The 23,249-nt window shown below is 38.3% G+C and overlaps 2 protein-coding genes across 10 annotated transcripts in view; one reads left to right on the top strand and one right to left on the bottom strand.

Annotated features, from left to right (window-relative positions):
• Nucleotides 1–23,249, bottom strand: part of lilli (AF4/FMR2 family member lilliputian) — a 41,441-nt gene that overhangs the window by 8,918 nt on the left and 9,274 nt on the right. The window lies entirely within an intron of this gene.
• On the top strand, nucleotides 1,852–3,860 carry LOC122321712 (uncharacterized). 2 transcript variants are annotated; one of them, XM_070277778.1, is made up of 3 exons: nucleotides 1,852–3,470; nucleotides 3,525–3,638; nucleotides 3,709–3,860. In XM_070277778.1, exon 1 carries the CDS (start codon nucleotides 1,983–1,985, stop codon nucleotides 3,405–3,407), a length of 1,425 nt encoding a protein of 474 aa, XP_070133879.1. In that variant the 5' UTR covers nucleotides 1,852–1,982; the 3' UTR covers nucleotides 3,408–3,470; nucleotides 3,525–3,638; nucleotides 3,709–3,860. The 2 variants fall into 2 exon arrangements, with proteins under 2 accessions (XP_070133879.1, XP_070133878.1); XM_070277777.1 differs by having other exon boundaries at nucleotides 1,852–3,638.

Here is a 23,249-nt window from a genome sequence, read left to right as displayed (position 1 = left end):
GGACTTGAACCAATTGAAGAATTTAAATACTCTTCATGCCCATTTAGAGTTTAGTAGCAATGATGTCTACGAGAAGTTCTTCTTAGTTCTATCAGAGAATCTACCGTGTCTGAGGAAGCTAGTGTTAGAAGCTCCCGGCTACAATGGGAAAGGACTCCACATGTCGGAGAAACTACAGTATCTAGAGATAGATGACGAATTAGATGCCAAATACCTGACCGATTGCTTCATCAAGATGAAAAATCTGCACTTTCTTAAAATTGGAAAGGGGACCAAAAACCTGAGCAACGAAAACTTATCCGCGATTGTCGCGAACGGCCGGAACTTGGAAACGCTTGAATTCCGCGATAACGAACTCCTCGATGATTTGGAACTCGAAAGGGTTTGTGAGCTGCCCCGCCTGAAGCACCTAATAATGACCTATCCGCGTCGAAGAACAGGTTTCATCAAGGGGCTTGAACGTAGGACTGGCACTCCTCTAGAGAGCCTTATTCTGATGGGATTGAATCTGTGTAAGGAGCAGATAGAGCATATCTGTGATATTTCTTCCCTCAGAGAACTCTGGCTAGGCAGCACAGACGATAATTTTAATGTGGAAGGCTTTACGAAGCTGAAATCTCTTGAATACCTACATCTGCGTATGCGAGGAATTACTAATAACCAGTTGTTGGAACTGTTGCTTGGATGCCCACGCCTACGGGTCTTGAATGTGTTATGTACTTGCCCAAATATTAATTCCGATTTCATTTCTTTACTAAATAGTTCTTTGAAGAAGCTTAAGGAAACCAATCGTGAACAAATTTCAATATATTTATTTGACTCTCCTGTGGATTGGGAAGGAAACTCCATCTTTAAACTCGACAACATTCAAATCATAAAAGGCACTCTATGTGAAGCTCCTATTTTATTGCAAAAGAAGTTCCATATTCCATAACAATTATTCCGACTTCAATAGCTTTAAATATCAGTCAGGATTACTTCATTCATACCTGTAGCCACCCAACTCACAGTGAAATATTTAAAAAGTATGAACCAACATTAAATTACGCATTAAACTTATGGGTTTTTTTTTTTTTTAAACCAAGACCTTAGAAACTCCCAGACACGACCCGAAAGGAAGACAGAAGCTCTTGGCATAGAAAATTCAATTCAATTCAAGGGACCGGGACCAGGCCATGGCAGAAACGGAAACTTGAAAGGTAAGCACCCGCACCGAACCCCACCAGACCCGGGATGTAAGACTAATTTCATATTCATATGCATATTTAGACCAACTGCCGGCCGAGGATGCAGAATGAGGAGCCGGATACCCTTGGAGAAAACCTTCTAACCCAGAAACTATATCCGTTTCAAAAACTAAATATCTTAAAAATAATGTTAGAAAAATGCGCAAAATAAATAATTTTTGTAACGAAACCCAAAGACCCACTACTAGAGTACGAAATGAGGATGAAGATGAGGTAGGTTAACCTTGGCTCTAAGGAGTATGGGGTGGATATTATCCCCATTTTGTTGGGCAGTGCATAAACAAAGCCGGGAAGGCTCTTCTCCTTGTTAGAAGAGTGCGTCAAGAATATATCCTGATCAAGAATACATATATATACTTTATAGGGACGGAGATGTCTCCTTCACTGCTTTGCACATTTTTGGACAAAATTACAATACCCTCTTTGAGGGTATTAAACTTAACTAAGAAGAGCCCATGTAACAGTATTATTTTTGTACAATTATAAAGATATCGAAAGTCAACAAGTCACACCCTGTACAAAACCCACAACCTCTCATATTTGTCATCACTGATTTTAAAAGCTTTTCTAGTTCCAGCGATCAACGATAACAGCTGTCCAATATACAAATAAAAAGGGAAAGTACCCACTTTTATTTCACAAAGTATACAGAATACGGTCATATTGACGCCTCCCCATAGCCAGTCAGTCGGTTTTCGAGTCTCCAGCTGTCGAGTCCAAGCGAGCGTAATAAGTATGAGCGAATCGCCTATAAATAGCTCTTCCTCGAGTGCAAAAAAGCGCAAAATCAGTGAGAATAATGCGGAAGATTCAACTGAGCCCTCTTCAAGCTCCCAAAGAGTTCCATCCAAAGCGTCGTCCAATATTTTAGTCCTTAACTACGATTGCTTAGAAAGAATATTCTCACTTCTAAGCTTACAAGATCAGTTGAATTTTTCGCGTTCCAATCGCGAAATAGAACGCATCTACAGGAACTACGCCCAGAGGAAGTACAAACACCTCACTGAAGACATCACCAAAAGCCTCGAGGAATCTGATCTGGAATATATAGTGGAACAAGTCAACGAGCATGTTATCAGCTATGAGTCACCCATAGCTTATATCCCACCACTGGATCCCTCTCCCAGAGACAAGAAGGAATTGCGGTTACTAAGAAAGCACTGCCCTATGCTGCGGTGCCTCTCGATGACTTTCAGTGGACCCCATTGGGAGGACTTCAACCAATTGAAGAATTTAAACACTCTTCATGTCTTTCTAGACTTCGGTAGAACTGATGTCTACGAGAAGTTCTTCTCAAATCTATCAAAGAATCTACCGTGTTTGAGGAAGCTAGTCTTAGAAGCTTCTTTTTTCTACAATGGAAAAGGACTCCACGTGCTGGAGAAACTACAGCATCTAGAGATATGTGACTTTTCCTATTTAGATGCCACATACCTGACCGATTGCTTCATCAAGATGAAAAATCTGCACTTTCTTCAAATTGGAATAGACACCTTATTGAGCAACGAAACCTTCTCCGCGATTGTAGCGAACTGCCGGAACTTGGAAACGTTTGGGTTCACCGACAACGAACTTCTCGATAATGTGACATACGAAAGGGTTTGTGAGCTGCCCCGCCTGAAGCACTTAAAATGTATCTCTCCGCGTCTAAGACCGGGTTTCATCGAGGGACTTGTACGTAGGACTGGCACTCCTCTAGAGAGCCTCATTCTGAGCCACTCGAATCTGTGTAAGAATCAGATAGAGCATATCTGTGATATTACTTCCCTTAGAGAACTCTGGCTAGGCAGCGAAGACGATAATATCAATGTGGAAGGCTTTACGAAGCTAAAATCTCTTCAATACCTACATCTGGAAATGCGAGGCATTACTAATAAGCACTTGTTGGAACTGGTGCTTGGATGCGCACGCCTACGGGTCTTGAATGTGTTAGATTCCCCACATATTACTTCCGATTTATTTTCCTTACTAAATAGTTCTTTGAAGAAGCTTAAGGAAACCAATCGTGAAAAAATTTCAATATATTTAGATGAGTCTTCTGTGGATTGGAAAGGAAATTCCAGCTTTAAACTCGACAACATTGAAATCAGAAAAGGCTCTCTAAAGGAAGTTCCTATTTTAACAAAAAGCAGCTCAATATTCGACGCCGATAGCTTTTAATATCAATCAAATTAATTCATTCATACCTGCAGCCAGCCCATCTCACAGTGAATTATTTTAGAAGTATGAACCAACATTAAATTACGCAATAAACTCATAGGTTTTTTTTATGCCAAGACCTTAGAAACCCCCAGACACTACCAGAAAGCAAGACACAAGCTCTTGGCATAGAAAATTCAATTCAATTCAAGGGACCGGGACCAGGCCATGGCAGAAACGGAAACTTGAAAGGTAAGCACCCGCACCGAACCCAACCAGACCCGGGCTGTACGACTAATTTCATATTCATATGCATATTTAGACCAACTGCCGGCCGAGGATGCAGGATGAGAAGCCGAAGACCCTTGAAGAAAAGCAACAACCCAGAAACTATAGCCCAACACGTTTCAAAAACTAAATATCTTAAGAATAATGTAAGAAAAATGCGCCAAATAAATAATTTTTGTAACGAAACCCAAAGGCCCACTACTAGAGTAGGAAATGAGGATGAGGATGAGGTAGGTTGGCCTTGGCTCTAAGGAGTATGGGGATAGATATTATCCCCATTTTGTTGGGCAGTGCATAAACAAAGCCGGGAAGGCTCTTCTCCTTGTTAGAAGAGTGCGATGCCATGTGTGTGTGGTGTGTGGTGGTGTGTCTGTTGGACAGGATTTATTATCAAATGGGCGCCATAGACTAACGACCATGGCCACAGTCGCTTCCCCATCCCCACCCAGATGGCACAGGCCGTAGCGTAGTGCTTTCGTATGTCTGAACAAGTGGAGTCAACAAATTTTATGGCACTCATTAAACTTTCTTTCAGCCAAACGCCGCAAACTGGAAGCCAACTTCAGCGAATACTTCTTCCCTCCGACTTCTTGGTGGGTTAGAGGCTTTATTGCTTTAAGGTATTTTTTTTTTAATCTTTGTTTTAGAGGTTTATTAAATTGATTTGGCAGGTTATACTAGCACATAGGCACTACCTTGTTAGGTCTATAAATTCTATTGTGGCAAGTTCAATCTCTATCTGGTGTAGTCACCATTTAAAATAAATGTATCTAAAGTTTAGTTGGTAGTTTCATTCTTTTATCTACTGCTCAGCTCCATGCCAAACACTCAGTAACACAATTATCTTGCCCTGCTTGCATATCCTCTTAAAATGTGTCCACGGATGTGTATAATCTACAATGCAACACTACAATATACTACATACAACCACCCAACCACCCAACCACCCAACCACCCAACCATCCAAACCACCCAACCACCCATGCCAACTCGTACAATTTGCGGAAAAGTTGTACTTTGATAGTTGGTAGCATTTTTTAGCGCTTTTGGTTTTTTGTGTCTGTCGCTTGCCTCTTGCTGTTTTTGACAACTTACTCGTGCGTTGTATCCCCCACTCCCCCCACTAGTCCTCTATTCTTTTCATCGACTAGACATTTTTTTTTTGTTTTACTTTTTTAGAAACAAAAGACCTTTTGCCAACAGAGACATCTTTAGGGTCAACATTTTGCTACTCCTGTTTACTGAACATCATTGTTTTAAGGGGTATATGCAGTTAAAATATTCAAAAAAATCCAACATTTTTATTTTATTTTAATCTACATATATATGTGGAGGTACTTTTCAAATTTCAACTCAATCCGATAAATATTTTCAGAGTTATACATTAATTTTGGGTTATACATTAATATACATTAATTAATAGTTGGGAGTCTAAAGTCGGTGATCTCGATATCTGGAAAATTGATAAATATATCGATCTTTGGATATATTCTGTAGGTAATAAACAAAGGCATTTATTTTCAAAAATGTATTAATATTTTTTCTTTGATTTTACTGTTTTCTTAAAATATTATATATTTTGTACCTAAAAGTATCTTCTATTTGGTAAGAAATTCCTAAAAATTCGTCTTTTTTGTGAAAAGAAGTGTGACCCCTTGAATAATCAACAAAAATCAAAGCCGGTCTTAGACTTAATTGACTTGAAAGTGCTATTTAAAAATGCATTTGCGACAAATGTCACAGGAATCATAAACAAATATTTAATATTTCATCTAAATATTTAATCATCTAAATATTTAATCATCTTCACATTCGATGGGCCACTATGCTATTGAACTTTGAACCATCAAGCCAACACATCCCGGCCACTTGGTTTTTCGGAAAAGGTCTGTAATGTAATTTAGAGCCAATCGATATCGACCTGTTGGCCGATTGGGCTGATGATGACAAGAAAATGGACAGCAGAGCAGGGCAGGGCAGGGCACACACAACGCAGTCAGTCAACAAGGTTACATTAAAAAACATAGTTATGCGGGCGCGTTGGCGCCGCAGACACTTACTCACATTCCCCAAGCCCCGGGCCCCATGCCTTATGCCCCAGGCCCAAAGGGGTATCCCCAGGCCAAAAGTTGTGGGAAATGGGTGAGAGCTTGTGGCTGTCTGGGTGGTGAAGTGCCCTCCTCCTTACCCCAACCAGAGGCAGTAAATTACCACAACACGACTTATGGTATTATCTTTTTATAATGCTGATACTGATGGTTTAAAAATCTATCAGCCCTGATAGGAGAACTTCTAGTTGTTGTGCAATATGTTTATAGCTCTCTTATCAAAATCTACCTAAGTTTGATTATGGAAGTTTGCAATTTTCTTATATTTTTGTTGTTGAATCAGTTACTTTATTCAAGTCTCCCCTGGCTCCAGTCGTTGTGCGTCATTCAATATTTATGTTATGGCTAAAAATACATTCATAACTGGGGGAGCTTACAAAGGCAACGTCAGCACTACAGTGGATTCTGCACTACAGCACTACAACTCTATTTTAATAAATATTATTTTCCTAAAATAGTTTACCACAGAACCAATTAGGTAATTATTTAAGCCGCTTACTTTGAGAGGCCACTGACCAGATATGCAACCATAATAAATAACAATAACTATAATATTATTGCAATATTATTGCAAGTCTATTGACACAACCACACAGCAGCCCACCAACCACCAGTCTCTAAGTGAGACACACACCTCATTAATTTCGATTTTATGCGCGTGCGGTTTTTTTTATTTTTTTATAAACAAGTGGGGTGTTTAGTCCTGAAAGTTCAAGGAGGGGAGGGTAGCTTACATAGCATTGTTATGTGTAAGCATAACCAAATAAGTCCTCCAACCTCAAACCACCCATCCTCTAACCACACAGGAAAGTCACGCGAAATATGAAAATCATTTCGGCAAATGTCTTCTCCGGCTTGGTTGCTCCTTTATTCCTCCGGCCAAGTGACTGACTGGCATATTGAGCAAAACATCAAGTCAAGACAGGGGTTGGGGTTGGGGATGTATATGTCTAATGGGCAGGATGGGCTAGTGGGCGCACAGGGTCATACGTGCTTGTTAGACATAACTTCCCATTACAATGCTCTCTCCCAGACTGGCAACAAGACAACACAGCATGAGAATTTCAAATATGGTTAAGGATCTATCCTCTACGAAGTGGTTGATACCCTAGAATGGAGTATAATTAGAAGGATAGGATAGTTCTAATATAGATAGAGGGTATGGAGAACCCTCTTCAATAAGATATATCCCTTTCTGTTTTATTTGCCTGGTTAGCTTCATTTTGAATCGTTTTGTGGGTGGAAGAGTCGCCACAATAGCCATCCAATTCTCGGGTTTCGGTTAAAACATCAGAGTCATAGTCACAATGTGCGGCAGCTGTATTGCCGGAAATGTCGTTAAATGGAATTGTTCGAGTCGAAATTAATGTGGAGACAACAAAGTCAAGAAGACGTACTGCGACACAACACAATCATGGGGTTAAGGGTTAAGGCGCATGTGGGGGGCGTCTCTCGGATTGTGGATTTTGGTAGCTACTCGTACGTGACAGATTTTGATGAAATTTGTTCTTTTTTTCCTCACCCGTTGTCTGTGGTTCTCAGCTGGGTGTTGAATATCTGACAGAGTTGTTATAATTGCCTCTTAGAGTGGGGAAAGTATCTAAAAAACAGAGCTTTTCTTTAACCTTTCATACCTCATATGTGGAGAACTATTTATTTCCTAGTTTTCAAAGCATTCATAGACAATATTGTATATCCTTTCACTCTACAAGTCTCATACAGGCTGGAAGGATATAGGAAAAAGTAATTTATGAAGGAAGCAAACATAGGCTGGCCAATGAATCCTTCACTCTTTTTTGAATTAATGGGAGAGTGGCTAAGAAGGATGAAAGCCGAAGCTTAAATACCTTAACTTTTAAATTAAAAATTTGAAAAACAAAAAACAGGATTTTATACCTCAAGAGATAAGGTTTATTATAAGATAACAATTATTTAATTTAAAATATTTATAACTTTTATTTAAAGAGTTATCTTCAGAGGTACTCCTCTCGTAGAGTAGAAAACCCATAAATCTTATCGATAAAAAAAAAAAATGGCAACACAAACTCCCTGGGGATGAGGTGGAGAAGGTTAACAATCCAATAGTTGGATTTGTTTCCAAGAGAAAGGAGCGGCAGGTGCAAGGGGCAGGTTTCATTTCATTCCATTCCAGTCCTCTTGGTTTCTGGGCTTTGTCTCTCTATTCAGTGATTAAACCCATTAGGAACTTTAGTTCTTTATGGCTGAACAGTGGTGGTTAAATCATAAATTGGTTCAAAGTGCTTCTAAATAAATTAGTAAGTAATACATCTTTAATAGCAGAATTAAATAATTATTCTCCAACAATATACAAGCCTTCAAATAGCAAGTTTTCTTGGCAAGTCTCCCAGCTCAGCTAATAGAGACACGACTCGAAATCCAGCCCACAAAAATGCGTATGCTAAGCCTCCTAACTTGTGTCATCCCCAGAAGACTGTAAACTGTCACTGCCCTATGGCTTTGTAGACATACAATGGGCCATTCACAGCCAGAGTCCTTCTTTAGAAAGGCTTGCAAGCCATTAAATTAATGGAGCATGTGGGTTTATAAAGTTAAACTTTGAGACGAGGTCTTCTTACTAGTAAGAAAATGTATCAAAAATATTGCGAAAAACAATTATATTTGCTGTCAGTTCTTTGGCTATAATTAAATATATATATTTATATTATATTGTAGCGTGTGCCATATGGCCTTACGTGTTAATGACCCGAAGGAGACCCTCGAGCACAATTGAAGGTCGTTGACCTTGTTGCCAGAACATGAACCGTTTATGTAAATGTTGAAATAAACAAGTGGTAAGTAGAGTTGTACTTTGCAAAGGACGATTAGGGCTATCTAGGATGTTATTTCTATTAATATTTGTCTTAAATATGCCTTAAAACTTAGTCAAGTCTATATCTTATTATATAAATACTCTACTAAGACGTTATTTTGCATATAACTTGACCCTCTTCCACCTATTTAATGCCCAAGTATGTCAGAAGCTCATAAACTAGTAGAATTGTGACACGAAACTAGCCGGAAACACGAACCAGTTCTGATAAGAGGACACCCTTCCCCGACAGCTTTAATATTTTTCTAAAGGGTTTGCCACTTTATAGCTTACTGAGTCCTTAATTTAATCCTCTAATTGAGCCATGTATTATAATTGAAAAGAAACATCTTTTCTCCAGATGTAACTATTGAAAGTTTATTGGAAAAAAAGAAACTCACTTGAATAAGTTTTCACAAAGACACACCCCTGGCTTGATGCATTTCTTATTTCTTGAATTACAAGTAAGGGCCCTTTGTTTTCTTGGCGTTGGGAATATTTATAGAACAAGTCAGTGGATCGATGAAATAGGGAAATAACAAATAAAAGCTAACTAGAATAAGATGGCGATGGTTTTGATGATGACGAGAGTTAGGGGTTAATTTTAATTGTAATTAGAGGGTGTTTTAAAAAGGGTTAATTCTAGGGACGTTCTTTAAGCAAAGGACCTCAATAAGACCTCAAGAAAACTCTTTTGTATTATTACCAACTCCCAAGAAAAGTGTTAGGGGTATAAATGCGTTTGAATCTCAAAGTATTCCTTATCTTAAAGTTATCTTTTAGAAAAATGATTCACAAACCATCTTTGCTTTCTTTATTTTGGCTTCTACTCATTTATTATTCTTATTTAATAAATTAAAATCAATTAGCAAGCAAATAAAAGTTAAAACGAATCGATAATTATTTCCGCAGGTGGCAGATTTATGAAAGATAAAAGTGAGAGATTCCTCTACCCACCTGGTGTTGGCTTTCGACATTTTGTTAAAAAGGAAATTAAGGTTCAAGGATTGAGCTATATAGCTTTAAACTTTTATTGTTCCGCTTCATTTAAATAAGCCACTTTAAAGTATCTAAAACTCCCCACTCCCCATCATCCGAATGTCCTATTGCATTTCGGCCAACAACAGCGGGAACCAAAGAACCAAAAATAAACGGCCTACATTTTAGAGGCTGGCTGTACCTCAGAGTAGTTCCATTCCCATTCCCAATCCCAATCCCACCCCGGCCGTTCGTTCCACTTTGTCGTTCACCCATTTCGAAATACGAAAATATCTTTAGCGAAAAGTTCAATAAATGCTTTATTTCCATTCGAAAGAGACTTTCGTTGGCTGTGTCTCTCAACAGAAACGGCTACGGCCGTCAACCCAATTGCCTTTGGTGGGGTTTTGTGGAGCACTATGAAGGGCTATATATGGAGGGACGTAGGGCGCTTTTTATTATTTTTTTTTTTTCCAACATATATATATTTCTTTTTTTTTCCGCTGCACTCTAAAGCTCGATGATGAGTGGGAGGGGAGGAGGAGGCTATACCGATTTCCTGGCAGCGGGAGGCTCAACTGTAAAACCGGAAAATTTCCTACTTCCTGACTGAATGCCAGTCCTGCCGAAGGACTCGACCGAATGAAAAATGCACTAAGATCCTTATAGACTTTAGCTTTATTTGTGGCAGTGTAGCAGGCTGTAGATATGCTCCCTTTTTTTTTTTTTTTTTTCAAAGTTAAATTTTTAGTTCTGATATCCTTTTTTGCCTAGCCACCCAACCACCCAACCACCCAGCATCCTGTCCTAACACGAAACCCACTGGTGCCACTCAACGCGCATAAAACTCTTGAAAATGCTTTTGCTCGTAAATTTTGAAGCAACTGGGAGGAGGAGGGAGCTGGGAGCAGGGCTGCCAGGAGGGAGCTGGCAGATGAGCAAGTATATCCCCTGCAGGCGTCTAAAGGCTGCTGTTTTGTTGGTATTTATGTTGTTGTTGATTTCGCTGTTGCAGGACAAGAGGGGAGCAGCATGCAGGACACTGCCGCAACCATTGTTGGCTTGCCGCCGCCGCCTTTCCATCGTCATGCAAATTTATTTTCAAATGCGGCCAGTAAAGGGCCATGTGTGCAAACAATCTTCCCTCCCCATCTGGCTCCACCTCCTTATAGCCATATCCAGGTCTCCATATCGTCTGTGGTACTAAAACCAATTTCGTGGAAAATATGTTGCAGCATCCCATACAACCACCTCTAAACCTTGTGAAGGATTCAAATTATGACTATATTGTTGGTTTATTTAATATTTAGTTCTAAAAACTAAACCTTTATTATATTTGCTAATCTTTTGAAAGGTCTTTGAGGTCAAAGCTTAATAATTTCTATGAAGTTCTAGAAAAAAAAGCTTAATTCTTATCATTTTTCAGTGTTCCAACTATTTCATCATTAATGACTAATCAAATAAAAATAAATAAATAAAATTCCAATTACAAATCCATCAAAGATACGCAAACATTGCCAGTAGAAGAGTATCTTCAAAGGGAATATCTAACTCCAGCATTTTGTATCTACAACTGCAGGCTGATGGTTCTGGTGGTTGCAACTGGTTGCAAGAGGGAGATTTGGGAGTGGCTGTAGCAACATTTCACAAATAAATCTGTAACCTTACCTTTTAATGTAAACTTAATCAAACATTTAAATAAAAAATCTTTAAAAATTAAATTTGCATTTAAGTACTAGATGCACGTTCTTTTCTTGTACAACCTTGTATCCTACATGAACTGGGTATACAAGAAAAAACAAAAAACAAAACTTTCCACAACTTTTTCAACAGCTGCGCTTGAAGTAACGCTTCCATTTACCCTCCTGGTGGGGGGACCAGACCAGTACGCCTCATACAACTAAGAAGACAGCGTCCACTTTTGACTTTTCAACTTCTTTAACCACTTAGACTCATCAACTTCATATGCTGCTACTCTTTTTGCTGTCACGGTGTTCTCTACCCTAGGAGAGGGTATAATGGTTAATAAGGACATGTACTAGTAGGAGACTAACTCAACTAGTTATGTTTTAAGACTTAGATTTAGAACATGTACTGTATTTAAGATATATTTCAAAGACCTAACAGGTTTTAAATTTTATTAAATATTAAATCAGCCATAAATCTACTTAAGAGTATCTCAACTTCGTTCATAGCTTAAATCCTAGCCTTGTTGGCTTCTTATGCAAGGTTGTGGGTGTGATTGGAGGCATTCTAAGTAACTTTTTTTTTCCAGAAAACTTTTGCAGGCCACTTTAATTTGCGCCAACCACTAACAACGACTATACTCCTCAAAAAACTTGACTAAAAAGAGAACAAAACCAAGTTATATATTAAACTAAAATATAGGCCATACTTTATTTGAAATAATTAACTAAATATCATGCATTTCCAATCTTCCGATCTATATATCAGTTTCTCGAAAAAAAAAAGATGGAATTGCAGCAGATGGTACGGCTACGTGATAAGAAATATCCAAATAAAAGTAAATAAAAAAAAAAAAAAACAAAGAGCCGCCTCATCGTGTAATGGAGAAATTTTTGTTTGTTTTTGCGCTCTCTTTTGGCCCCATCTTGGTTTCGGGTAGAAGGCAATAACCTTGAGGCAGGTTTTTCACATAACGCTGATGTCGGCTCTCCGACAGAGACACATGTATATAGCCGATTCGAACTAAACGAGTCGGCAGGCAGCGCGACGGCTGAAGAGCGAACGGCTCTCTGAGTAATAAAATAAGCTCCATTAAAAAGGTGAGCCAAATAACAGAAAAAAAAATAAATAAATACAAAACAAAGGTAAAAAACAATGCAAATTGTGCTTATACGCAAGTAATTTATAAATAAATAAATGTGAGTTGTCAGGGGAAAATTGACAAAAGAAAAGTAAATGTACTTTTCTTATGAATAACGAGGGCATTTTTAGTTAATTATTTAAAAACTAAAATATAGATGAATTATAAAATTAATCAATTAAATAAAAAAATAAGTACAATTTTTAACAGAAACTTTGGATTTACACATTGGGTCTAATATATTTATTATAATATAAGCCGCAAGGTAGGAAGGTCCTAAGAAGTATGATATAGGAAGTATGATACTCCTATCATACTTATATCATTCTCCTGTCATACACCCATTATAGTCGCAATTATTATATTGCTATGCATCTCATTCCTATCGTACTCCCTTCACATTTCAATCGTACTTCCATCATACTCCTATAACCCTATCATATCCTATCATAACCCTATCATGTCCCTATCATACCCCTGTCATACTCCTATCATACTTATCTTACTCCCATCAAACTCCTTGGATAGTTTTATCACACTAACATAATAATCATACATATCATACTCCTATCAAACTCCAATCATACTCCCATTATACTGACTATAATAATACCTCTATCATACTCCTATCATACTCCTATCATTCTTCTATCATACTCCCAATTAGTATACTACCATCATACATCATACATACATCATACACCATCATCACACTCCACCTTCTTATCTTCCTATAGGTCAGACAAATCAATAAAAATTTTCCTTTATCGCATTCCTCCTTTCTCCCCACTGTCAGCTCAAGTTCTAAACACTTTGAAGCAGTTGAGGTGAATGGCAGTTTTGGCAGTGAAGACAGCGAAAAATGTTTCTGGGTCACCGGCGTAAAGAAATGCCAACCATGTTTCAAGACTCTCTTTTAGTGCCCACCTCTCAGTTCAGTTATTGTTGTTGTTGTTGATGTTTCCAGGAATTGTCATTAATCATTGTCAGTTAAACAATAACAAGCTTAGACAGAAGGAGGGAACTCAACAACAACCACATTTTGTCATCGAGAGGGTGGTAGGGTAGGGTAGCTTGGTCCAAACAAGTGGCACACGCATCGCGTGCCAGCGTAGAAGAGACTAGAAAAGTGAAAATATTGTCAAAGGGAGTAATTATAAAGAAAAGAAAGATGGTAAAGCGAAAAAAGAAAGGGTTTTAAACAAAGAAAGTATCTGTATTGGCAATCGAATCTCCAAAATCCTAAAAATTAATCCACAAACCCTTTTTCGTCCTTAAAAGGTAAGCTTACTTTGCCTATAAAGCACCACTTTCAACACCGACCAAGACTCACCTGCAAAGAAAAACAATACAAATTATATAATTAGTGAAATGTTTATTATTTTTGTTTATATGTTTATTTATTTACTTAAAAACATGAAACTTTGCTTTGGGAAGAAATCTAATACGCCCTTCCAGGTGCCAAGCCACGCAACTCGGAATCGACCTTGTGGTGGCGAGTTCTCCTCCCTCGCCATTGTTCTTGGCCTATTTTAAAGCTTCATCGATCAAACTACCCCCCACCCAATGGGTAACCCCACAACTCTGTCGCCTATATTGACTGTACAGTAACCAAGTACTGGAGTAACTTAAAACTCATGTTTTAAACTGCTCGCACTTCTGCCCAAAATATTAACGAAGCTACATACACCACTTCTCTTAACCTGGTTTGGTTTTTATCGAAAGAAAATTAACAGGAAAAACGCAACAAGTCGGGAAAATATTTTTTTTTGTTCATACTTATAAAATATTACACTGTGAGATTGGCTGGCTACGGGTATGAATGAAGTAATCCTGAATTATATTAAAAGCTATCGGAGAATATTGCTCTCCTTTTCTATTAAAATAGAAGCTTCCCAAAGAGTGCCTTTTATGATTTCAATGTTGTCGAGTTTAAAGCTGGAATTTCCTTTCCAATCCACAGAAGAGTCATCTAAATATATTAAAATTTGTTCACAATTGGTTTCCTTAAGCTTCTTCAAAGAACTATTTAGTAAGGAAAAGAAATCGGAAGTAATATTTGGGCAAGTGCATAACACATTCAAGACCCGTAGGCGTGGGCATCCAAGCAACAGTTCCAACAACTGGTTATTAGTAATTCCTCGCATACGCAGATGTAGGTATTCAAGAGATTTTAGCTTCGTAAAGCCTTCCACATTAAAATTATCGTCTTTGCTGCGTAGCCAGAGTTCTCTGAGGGAAGTAATGTTACAGATATGCTCTATCTGCTCCTTACACAGATCCAATTCATACAGAATGAGGCTCTCTAGAGGAGTGCCAGTCTTACGTACAAGTCCCTCGATGAAACGCAGACTTCGAAGACGCGTAAAACGAATTCTTATGTGCTTAAGGCGGGGCAGCTCACAAACCCTTTCGTATGCCACATTACTGGGGAGTTTGTAATAGCTGAACACAAGCGTTTCCAAGTTCCGGCAGTTCGCGACAACCTCGGAGAGGATTTCGTTGCCCTGGTTTCTGGTCAACTCTCCCATTTTAAGAAAGTGCAGATTTTTCATCTTGATGAAGCAATCGGTCAGGTATTCGGCATCTAAATAGGAATGGTCATCTATCTCTAGATGCTGTAGTTTCTCCAGCACGTGGAGTCCTTTTCCACTGTAGCCGCGAGCTTCTAAGACTAGCTTCCTCAGCCGCGGGAGATTCTCTGATAGATTTGAGAAGAACTCCTCATAGACATCATTGCTACTAAATTCTAAAGAGGCACGAAGAGTGTTTAAATGCTTCAATTGGTTCAAGCCCTCCCATCGGTCTCGTCTGAAAGTCATCGTGAGGCGCCGCAGCATAGGGCAGTGCATTCCTAGTAACCGCAACTGCTCCTCGTCTCTGGAGGAGGGAAACAGACTTGACTCAAAGCTGATTAAATGCTCGTTGACTTGTTCCATTAGATATTCCAGATTAGACCCCTCGAGGCTGTCGGTGATGTCTTCAGTGATGTGTTTGTGCTTCCTCTGGGCGAAGTTCCTGTACGTGCGTTCTATTTTGCTATTCGAACGTGAAAAATTCAACTGATCTTCTAAGCTCAGAAGTGAGAATATTCTTTCTAAGCAATCGTCGTTCAGGACTAAAATATTGGACGAGGCTTTGGATGAAACTCTTTGGGAGCTTGAAGAGAGCTCAGTTGAGTCCTCCGTATTATTTTTACTGATTTTGCGCTTTTTTGCACTCGAGGAAGAGCCATTTATAGGCGATTCGCTCATACTTATTCCGCTCGCTTGGACTCGACAGCTGGAGACTCGATAACCGACTGACTGAATATGCCGAGACGGCAATATGACCGTATTCTGTATACTTTTATTCTGAAATATAAGTGGATACTTCCCCTTATCGTAGATTACTCAAACTAAAATAGAATAGAATATCAGTGATCACAAATATGTATGTGAGGTTGTGGGTTTGGAAACAGAATGTGACATGTTGACTTTTGGTATCTTTATAATTTTACAAAAATAAAAAAGTTAAACTTGCCAGAAAAACTATGCGTACATGTTCGCTCACTTTGGCTTCGAAAAAAAATACTAAATTTTTCTAAAAAGTAGTACATTTTATTAACTTCTTAGTTCCTAGTTCTTAAACTATAGATAATATAGAAAAAAAAAAAAAATTGTCTGATTTTCAGTCAGAAAAAGTATTTGTACAGAACTTAAAATATCGAAAAAAAAAACCTTCTTTTTAGACCCTTGCAGAGGGTCTTATAAATTTGGTCAAATTTGGTGAGGGAATTGAATTCCTGCAATGAGAAAATCGTAGAGGAGAAAATTAACAAGAAAAACGCAACAAGTTGGGAAAATATTTTTCCTTTTCATTCAATAATTTTTAAGTTTATTTTTCGTTTGTTGCAGTGTATACGCTGAATGTAGAGAGACTTACGCTGATTTGTTAATCTAAGACGAAAATTCTACATTTTCGGGGACTATCTGTGTAAAAAGCGGAAGTAGATTTGGATCCCCGGGGGCTAAGGCAGAGGCCAGAAAGAAATTTCCAACCTTGTGTGATAACCTTGTGTGTTTTGGGCACCATTGGTACCTAAGGAACCTCATCCTCATTTCAAAATTTTGTTAAAAAATGATTTATTTGTAGGATTTTCATTGTTTAATGTTTGTTCATACAATAATTCTTAAATAATTCACTGTGGTGGCTACAGGTATGAATGAAGTAATCCTGACTGATATTAAAAGCTATCGGAGTCGGAATAATATTTATGGAATATTTCCTTTTTTATTAAAATAGGAAATATCAGTAGACGGCCTTTTATGATTTTAATTTTGTCCAATTTAAAGCTGGAGTTTCCTTTCCAATCCACAGAAGAGTTATCTAAATATATTGAAATTTGTTCACGATTGGTTTCCTTAAGCTTCTTCAAAGAACGATTTAGTGAAGAAATGAAATCGGAATTTATATTTCGGCAATCTAACACATTCAAGACCCGTAGGCGTGGGCATCCAAGCACCAGTTCAAACAAGTGCTTATTAGTAATGCCTGGCATTTGCAGATGTAGGTATTCAAGAGATTTAAGCTTCGTAAAGCCTTCCACATTGAAATTATCGTCTTCGCTGCCTAGCCAGAGTTCTCTGAGGGAAGGAATATCACAGACATGCCCTATCTGCTCCTTACACAGATTCGATCCAAACAAAATAAGGCTCTCTAGAGGAGTGCCAGTCCTACGTACAAGACCCTCGATGAAACCCGGTCCTAGACGCGGAAAGGTAATTATTAAGTGCTTCAGACGGGGCAGCTCATATGCCACATTATCGAGGAGTTCGTTATCGGTGAAGTCAAGCGTTTCCAAGTTCCGGCAGTTTGCGACAATGGCGGATAAGTTCTCGTTGGTCAGGTTTTTGTTCCAAGATCCAATTTTAAGAAAGTTCAGATTTTTCATCTTGATGATGCAATCGGTCAGGTATTTGGCATTAAATTCGCTATTTATCTCTAGATGCTGTAGTTTCTCCAGCACGTCGAGTCCTTTCCCATTGTAGAAGAAAGCGTCCAAGACTAGCTTCCTCAGACACGGAAGATTCTCTGATAGATTTAAGAAGAACTTCTCGTAGACATCATTGCTACTAAACCTTACCAAGGCATGAAGAGTGTTTAAATTCTTCAATTGGTTCAAGTCCTCCCATCGGTCTTGACTGAAAGACATCGTGAGGCACCGCAGCATAGGGCAGTGCATTCCTAGCAACTGCTCCTCGGCTCTAAAGAAGGGATTCAATGGTGACTCATAGCTGATCACATGCTCGTTGACTTGTTCCAATAGATATTTCAGATCAGATTCCTCGAGGCTTTTGGTGATGTCTTCAGTGAGGTGTTTGTACTTCCTCTGGGCGTAGTTCCTGTAGATGCGTTCTATTTCGCGATTGGAACGCGAAAAATTCAACTGATCTTTTAAGCTGAGAAGTGAGAATATTCTTTCTAAGCAATCGTAGTTAAGGACTAAAATATTGGACGAGGCTTTGGATGGAACTCTTTGGGAGCTTGAAGAGGGCGGAGCTGAATCTTCCGCATTATTTTCACTGATTGTGCGATTTTTTGCACTCGAGGAAGAGCTATTTGTAGGCGATTCGCTCATACTTATACTGCTCGCTTGGACTCTACAGCTTGAGACTCGAAAACCGACTAAAAGACTATGGGAGACGGCATTATAATCGCATTTAGACGAGTGGACATCTGTATCGAAGATTACTGGAAACTTTTAGAATCAGTGATGACAAATATGTGAGATTCTGGGTTTTGTACAGGGTGTGATGACTTGTTGACTCTCGTTATCTTTATAAAGGTACATACATACATTCAGTTATAAATCGGTCAGGAGAAATCAGCTGTGCTACAAAGAAAACAATATTTCTAAAGAAACCCCTAGTGAAACAAGATTTTTACATATAAAGCCACAATCTATAGCTGTATCTTTTACAATAATCATAAGATTCTTTAGAGGTTTACCTTAAATCAGAGGTCGGCACCCCAATACATTGATATGATTTTACCGCATTAGTGTTAGTAACGTATAGCAGAAAGTAGGCTTTGAGCATGACGTTTCACACATTTATACTGTGTGTGTGTGGCAGAGCTCGGGCAGAGAAATTGCCCCCGAGATAGGGCCGTGCCGACCTCTGCCTTAAATAAATCGTAGATCGATTCTCCATCAATCTATTTTGTATATTTTTTGTCCAAATTTTCAACAAAATTTTTTATTGATATTTTTTTATATTTTTGCCTTGGAGCCTCTTTAAAAATCAAGGTTCACATATTTCGCTACTTGACATGCCTATATCTTTGCCAATTTCCATGATATCCTAGAAAGGAATACCTTAAACTTTTTTGGAAGGTATTTTCTACTAATTTTGATCAAAATTTGGCAGTAAAATTTTTGATCTCTATTTTTTCATATTTTTCAAAAATCAAACCCCTTTCAAAATCTTGGATTCAATTATATGGAGCCAAACCACACCTGTATCTTTGTCAATATCCATTCGATTCTTATGTGGAATACCTTAAAAGCTTTGTAGATCAATTCTCCATCGATGAGAATTTCAATTTCTCCAAAAGCTGGGAATTTGATCGATATTTTTCGTATTTTTTGCCTATAAAAACCCTTGAGAAATACGGAATACCCGCATAACACTAAATATTCATGTAAATAAATTTATAAATTTGTATTGGATCCTTCAAATTAGTACCTTAAACAATTATTGGGATAAGCCCAATCCACATGAAAATTTTAAGATAAAATTGTCAATAGATATTGTGTTAGAATTTTAGCAAGGCAACTACTAGTGAGAAGATAAGACATTCTAACCAAACCTATACCAGCCAATATCCATAAGATACCTTTAAATGAATGCCTACCGCTCCAAATCCGACAGATAAGAAGTAACATAGTCTGCAAGGAACTACCAAAAAGACCGAAAAAACAAAACAACCAAAAAAAAAAATTTGTCAAACCGAGAAGCTCGAGAAAAAACGAAGCAAATATTTAGGCCAAAGACAAACAAAGCTGCTACCAAATTGCATTAGCCAAATCACAGAACCAGAAACTTTTCAAGCATGAAACAGAACCAACAACAACAATAAAATAACGAGAAAAAGAAAGCAAGCTACTAAAAAAAAGTGAATAAAACAAAAACAATTAAAGAGCAGAGAGAAAAAAAAAAAAAAAAAAACACACACACTATCTAGCAGAGATACAACTAAAACCGGGCATCGAAACGAAAAACGATAAACATATTCGAGAGCCGAAAAGAGGAAGAAACTAAAAGAATGAGCAAAAACATAAACTAAATAAGGCAACCTTGACAACAATTAACACACAAATGTCTGTAGAGAGAGCGTAAGAGAGATAGACATATGGAGGGAGAGCGCCAAAGGTGTGGGGTAAGAGAGGTGAGAGAGCGGCTAGCGACCCAACTACTTAAAGGTGGGGGGGTGGGGGCGAGCTTTAAAAAGTGCACGCGTGCACAGTCGCGCCTCCGAGGCAATCAATCAATGTAAGCGCGTTTTTTAAACAAAGAGCACTAGAGCAATAGATTAGTAAGGTGGCTATCGATAAACAAAACTTAGTCACAGATAAACAAAGCAACTATGTATCCACTGGTTTAAATGCATAAATATTCCCCCCCTTTTATACGTTCAATTAAATTCAAAAGAAACTACAAAATAAAAGCCTTCAATGACTTGTAAAATACATATCAGTTGTGGCAACATAGAGGGAAAAGGAGCTTCAAAGGACTTCTTCAACAAAAAAAAAAAACAAGGAGCTTGGGGGGTTAGGAGGGCTTACATGTAGAAAAGAATGAAACTGCCACTTGAAGCAGAAACCAAACGAAAAGCCAAGAAGGGGGGTGGTGGGGTGGAGACGTACACAAAAACAAAAGAAATGGGCAAAAGCCCAGCAGGACGACGGAAGTTTCCGACGAGGACGAGGACGAGGACTAGGACGAGGGCGCGGGCGAGGACGAGGACAGGCACGAGGACAACTTCAGCGTCGACAGTCGCTCGGGCAAACTGAGAAGCAATGATGATTTATGTACGAGGGAGCCAGCAGGCCCTGGTGAGAGAGTACAGGGAGAGGAAAGTACTTGAGTATTCATGCAATTTCTGGGTTATAGCCACCATTAAACTTGCCCCAAACTAAACGTACACAGTGTCCTAGTACTGAAATAATAAAAAATAAATACAAAAAAAATAACAAAAAAGTTTACAAGAAAAATTATAAAAGGTGATGCCGATATTCAATTACCAAAAGTCGATAAGAAATTGATATCTGGTAACTAGCACGACTCACGCTATCATATCCATACACCAGGACACCAGGACACCCCAAAGGAGTTGTAGGTTGTGTGTTTAAGTTGCATTTGGAAATTACATGCCAAAATGGGAATGGATTGTGGGGCATCAACAACGCAGTCAGGGGGCAGGGGCAGGGCAGGCAGGGCCTACAAAGTTGACAATCCAATGTTGCATTTTCAAAGTGAGGCAGAAGAGGGATATGTGGCAAGGCAGACAGAGTTCAGTGGTTGGGCTGAAGGATATGCTGCCACAGAGTGAGTCGAGTGGCGAGTCAAAAGAAAGGGGAAGAAGGCTCTAGCTCTAAAGAGGAGAAAGGAGAGTTGGCTCTTTTGGGTGTGGTTCTTCCTAGTCCTTATAGCTTTTGATCTGTTGCTCTGGTTGGTATATCTTATAGACCTCTATCTTGTAGATACAAATTATAAGCGACATAACCGATTCCTGGCAGCCACTTTGCCTATAAAAAGTGTGGCACGTGGGGCAGCGATATAAGCTGTTGCGAAACAGTAACACACACACAGGACTCACGTTCCTCACATTTCTCTCATAGGATATAGTCAGGACGTCTGTGTGCAGCCAGGACTTTGGCTCTTTTTTTTTTATTAAATTACGTGACTCGGAGTCCTCTTGTTTACACCTAACTTGGGCTATACACTTGAAAGATTTAAGTGCCAATTGTGGAGAAATATAAACAAGACTTATAGTCTTATATTAAGTCGCCCTTACTTTTAATATACTTTTATTATTTAATTTTATTTTTCAAGTGTAGTATCGAGGGGACTTTTTTAAGTTAGTTACTGCAAGTTTGGCGCAACGTGCCGTCCTGAATGGAAATGAAAATTGGTTAAGGACTTGTGGACCTGCGATGAAAATTCGCAAGTTTGGTTCAACTAGAAGTTATTGGCTTCAGCAACTAACTGCCTTCTCAAGATTCAATTCGAATCAAGGTAAAAAAAAAAAAATCTGAAGGCCGCTAAAACGTGCAAAAATGTACATACTATACAGAAATATTATATATATTTGTACATATATTCATTATAATTCCAGCAACCGAACCGAGTCTTACTGCTTTCTTATCAACTGGGCAAGTTATCAGAATCTAAATACGCTTGTGTGGGTATCTCTTTGACCTCTATCTCGCTCTCTTACGCTCTCTCTCTCTCTGTATAATCTCTCGCTATCAGGCATATGAAACGTGATGGAAAACAAGCCCTCCAACTCAAATCAGCGAAAAAGATTATTAGCTTGGCTAACCTTGAATGCCATGTGAGTTGGTTTTGTAATTACTTCAAAAAAAAAAAAACAAAACGTTTTTAAACTGCATTTTATAGCAAAGACTATTTTGAAATCATCTCGAATCTTAAAATAAAATTGCACAAATCGTTTGCAACTACAAAGTATTTAAAAAAAGCACAGGCCACTTTATTTTTAGATTCAAGCAAACGAGCATAAAGAACACAATTCTAAAGAATGAATTTATTCAAAAAAACTATTTCAAGCTAAATGAATCATTTTATAAAATTATAATCATTTTTGTAAAAGATTGAAATTCTTAACTCTAACCCGTATGACTAACCTTACCCTCGTTACTCATGAGAGAGTCTGTTTTAGATTAAAATGCCCTTATAATTTAATAATAATTTAGAAATAAAATTAAACCAAAAACCAAGACCCTTGGGGAATATATATTTTTCAAAATGCAAATATTCTTATTTCTTGGAAAAACAAAAGCAATTCTCTCACGTTCCTGGCATTTTCCCCTATATTTAAACAAATATATGGGAGTGAAAATCAGCGGAAAAATATCATTACAATGTAATCCAAAAGCAAAAACCCTACCATGTACGCACAGCGGGAGGAAACGCACATTCAGACACTCTATCGATCGTAATAAAGAGTCAGCACGAGTCAGTAAGTGAATAAACCCATTTACTCACATAATAAATATTTATATAAATATATTAAGTAACCAGAAATAGCTTTTAAGACAAGTTTCTGATAATAAGTTTCTCACGGAAACTAAAGTGATCTGAATATACGGGAACCTACTTCCTTGCCAATAAAACACTCATTAAAAAGTCCTTCAGTGAGGCGGCCTCGGGTTACAGTTCTCAGCCACAAAAGCAACTAATTCACCACCGGAAGTTTTCCAGAACCGGGGGAAAGGGCAAGAAGAATGGGTTTGAGGTATAAGATAGAAAAACGGCCAGTTCAGTTTGCTGCATTAAACACAAAAACAAACACGCCATTCCGACATGCCCCAAAGGCTTGTTGATGTCCTTTTGATTCTCCTCCCCATTTATCCCTGACCCTTGGCCCCGTCGGCCTTGTCGATTCTTTGTCTCTTCTTGTCAATATTAATATTGAAGGAAGAAGGATAGTAAACGGAAGAAGGACAGGAGGAAACCATCTCGGTAGGTTAGGAGATGATGGTTTTACTCTTTCGCGTTTATTTTTTTTTTAAAAATAGACTTGGATTCAACTTTTATAAACTGGTA

This window comes from Drosophila bipectinata, chromosome 2L, assembly GCF_030179905.1.
Source record: "Drosophila bipectinata strain 14024-0381.07 chromosome 2L, DbipHiC1v2, whole genome shotgun sequence".
NCBI classification, from domain to species: Eukaryota; Metazoa; Arthropoda; class Insecta; order Diptera; family Drosophilidae; genus Drosophila; species Drosophila bipectinata.
This window is presented reverse-complemented; position numbering and strand designations above follow the sequence as displayed.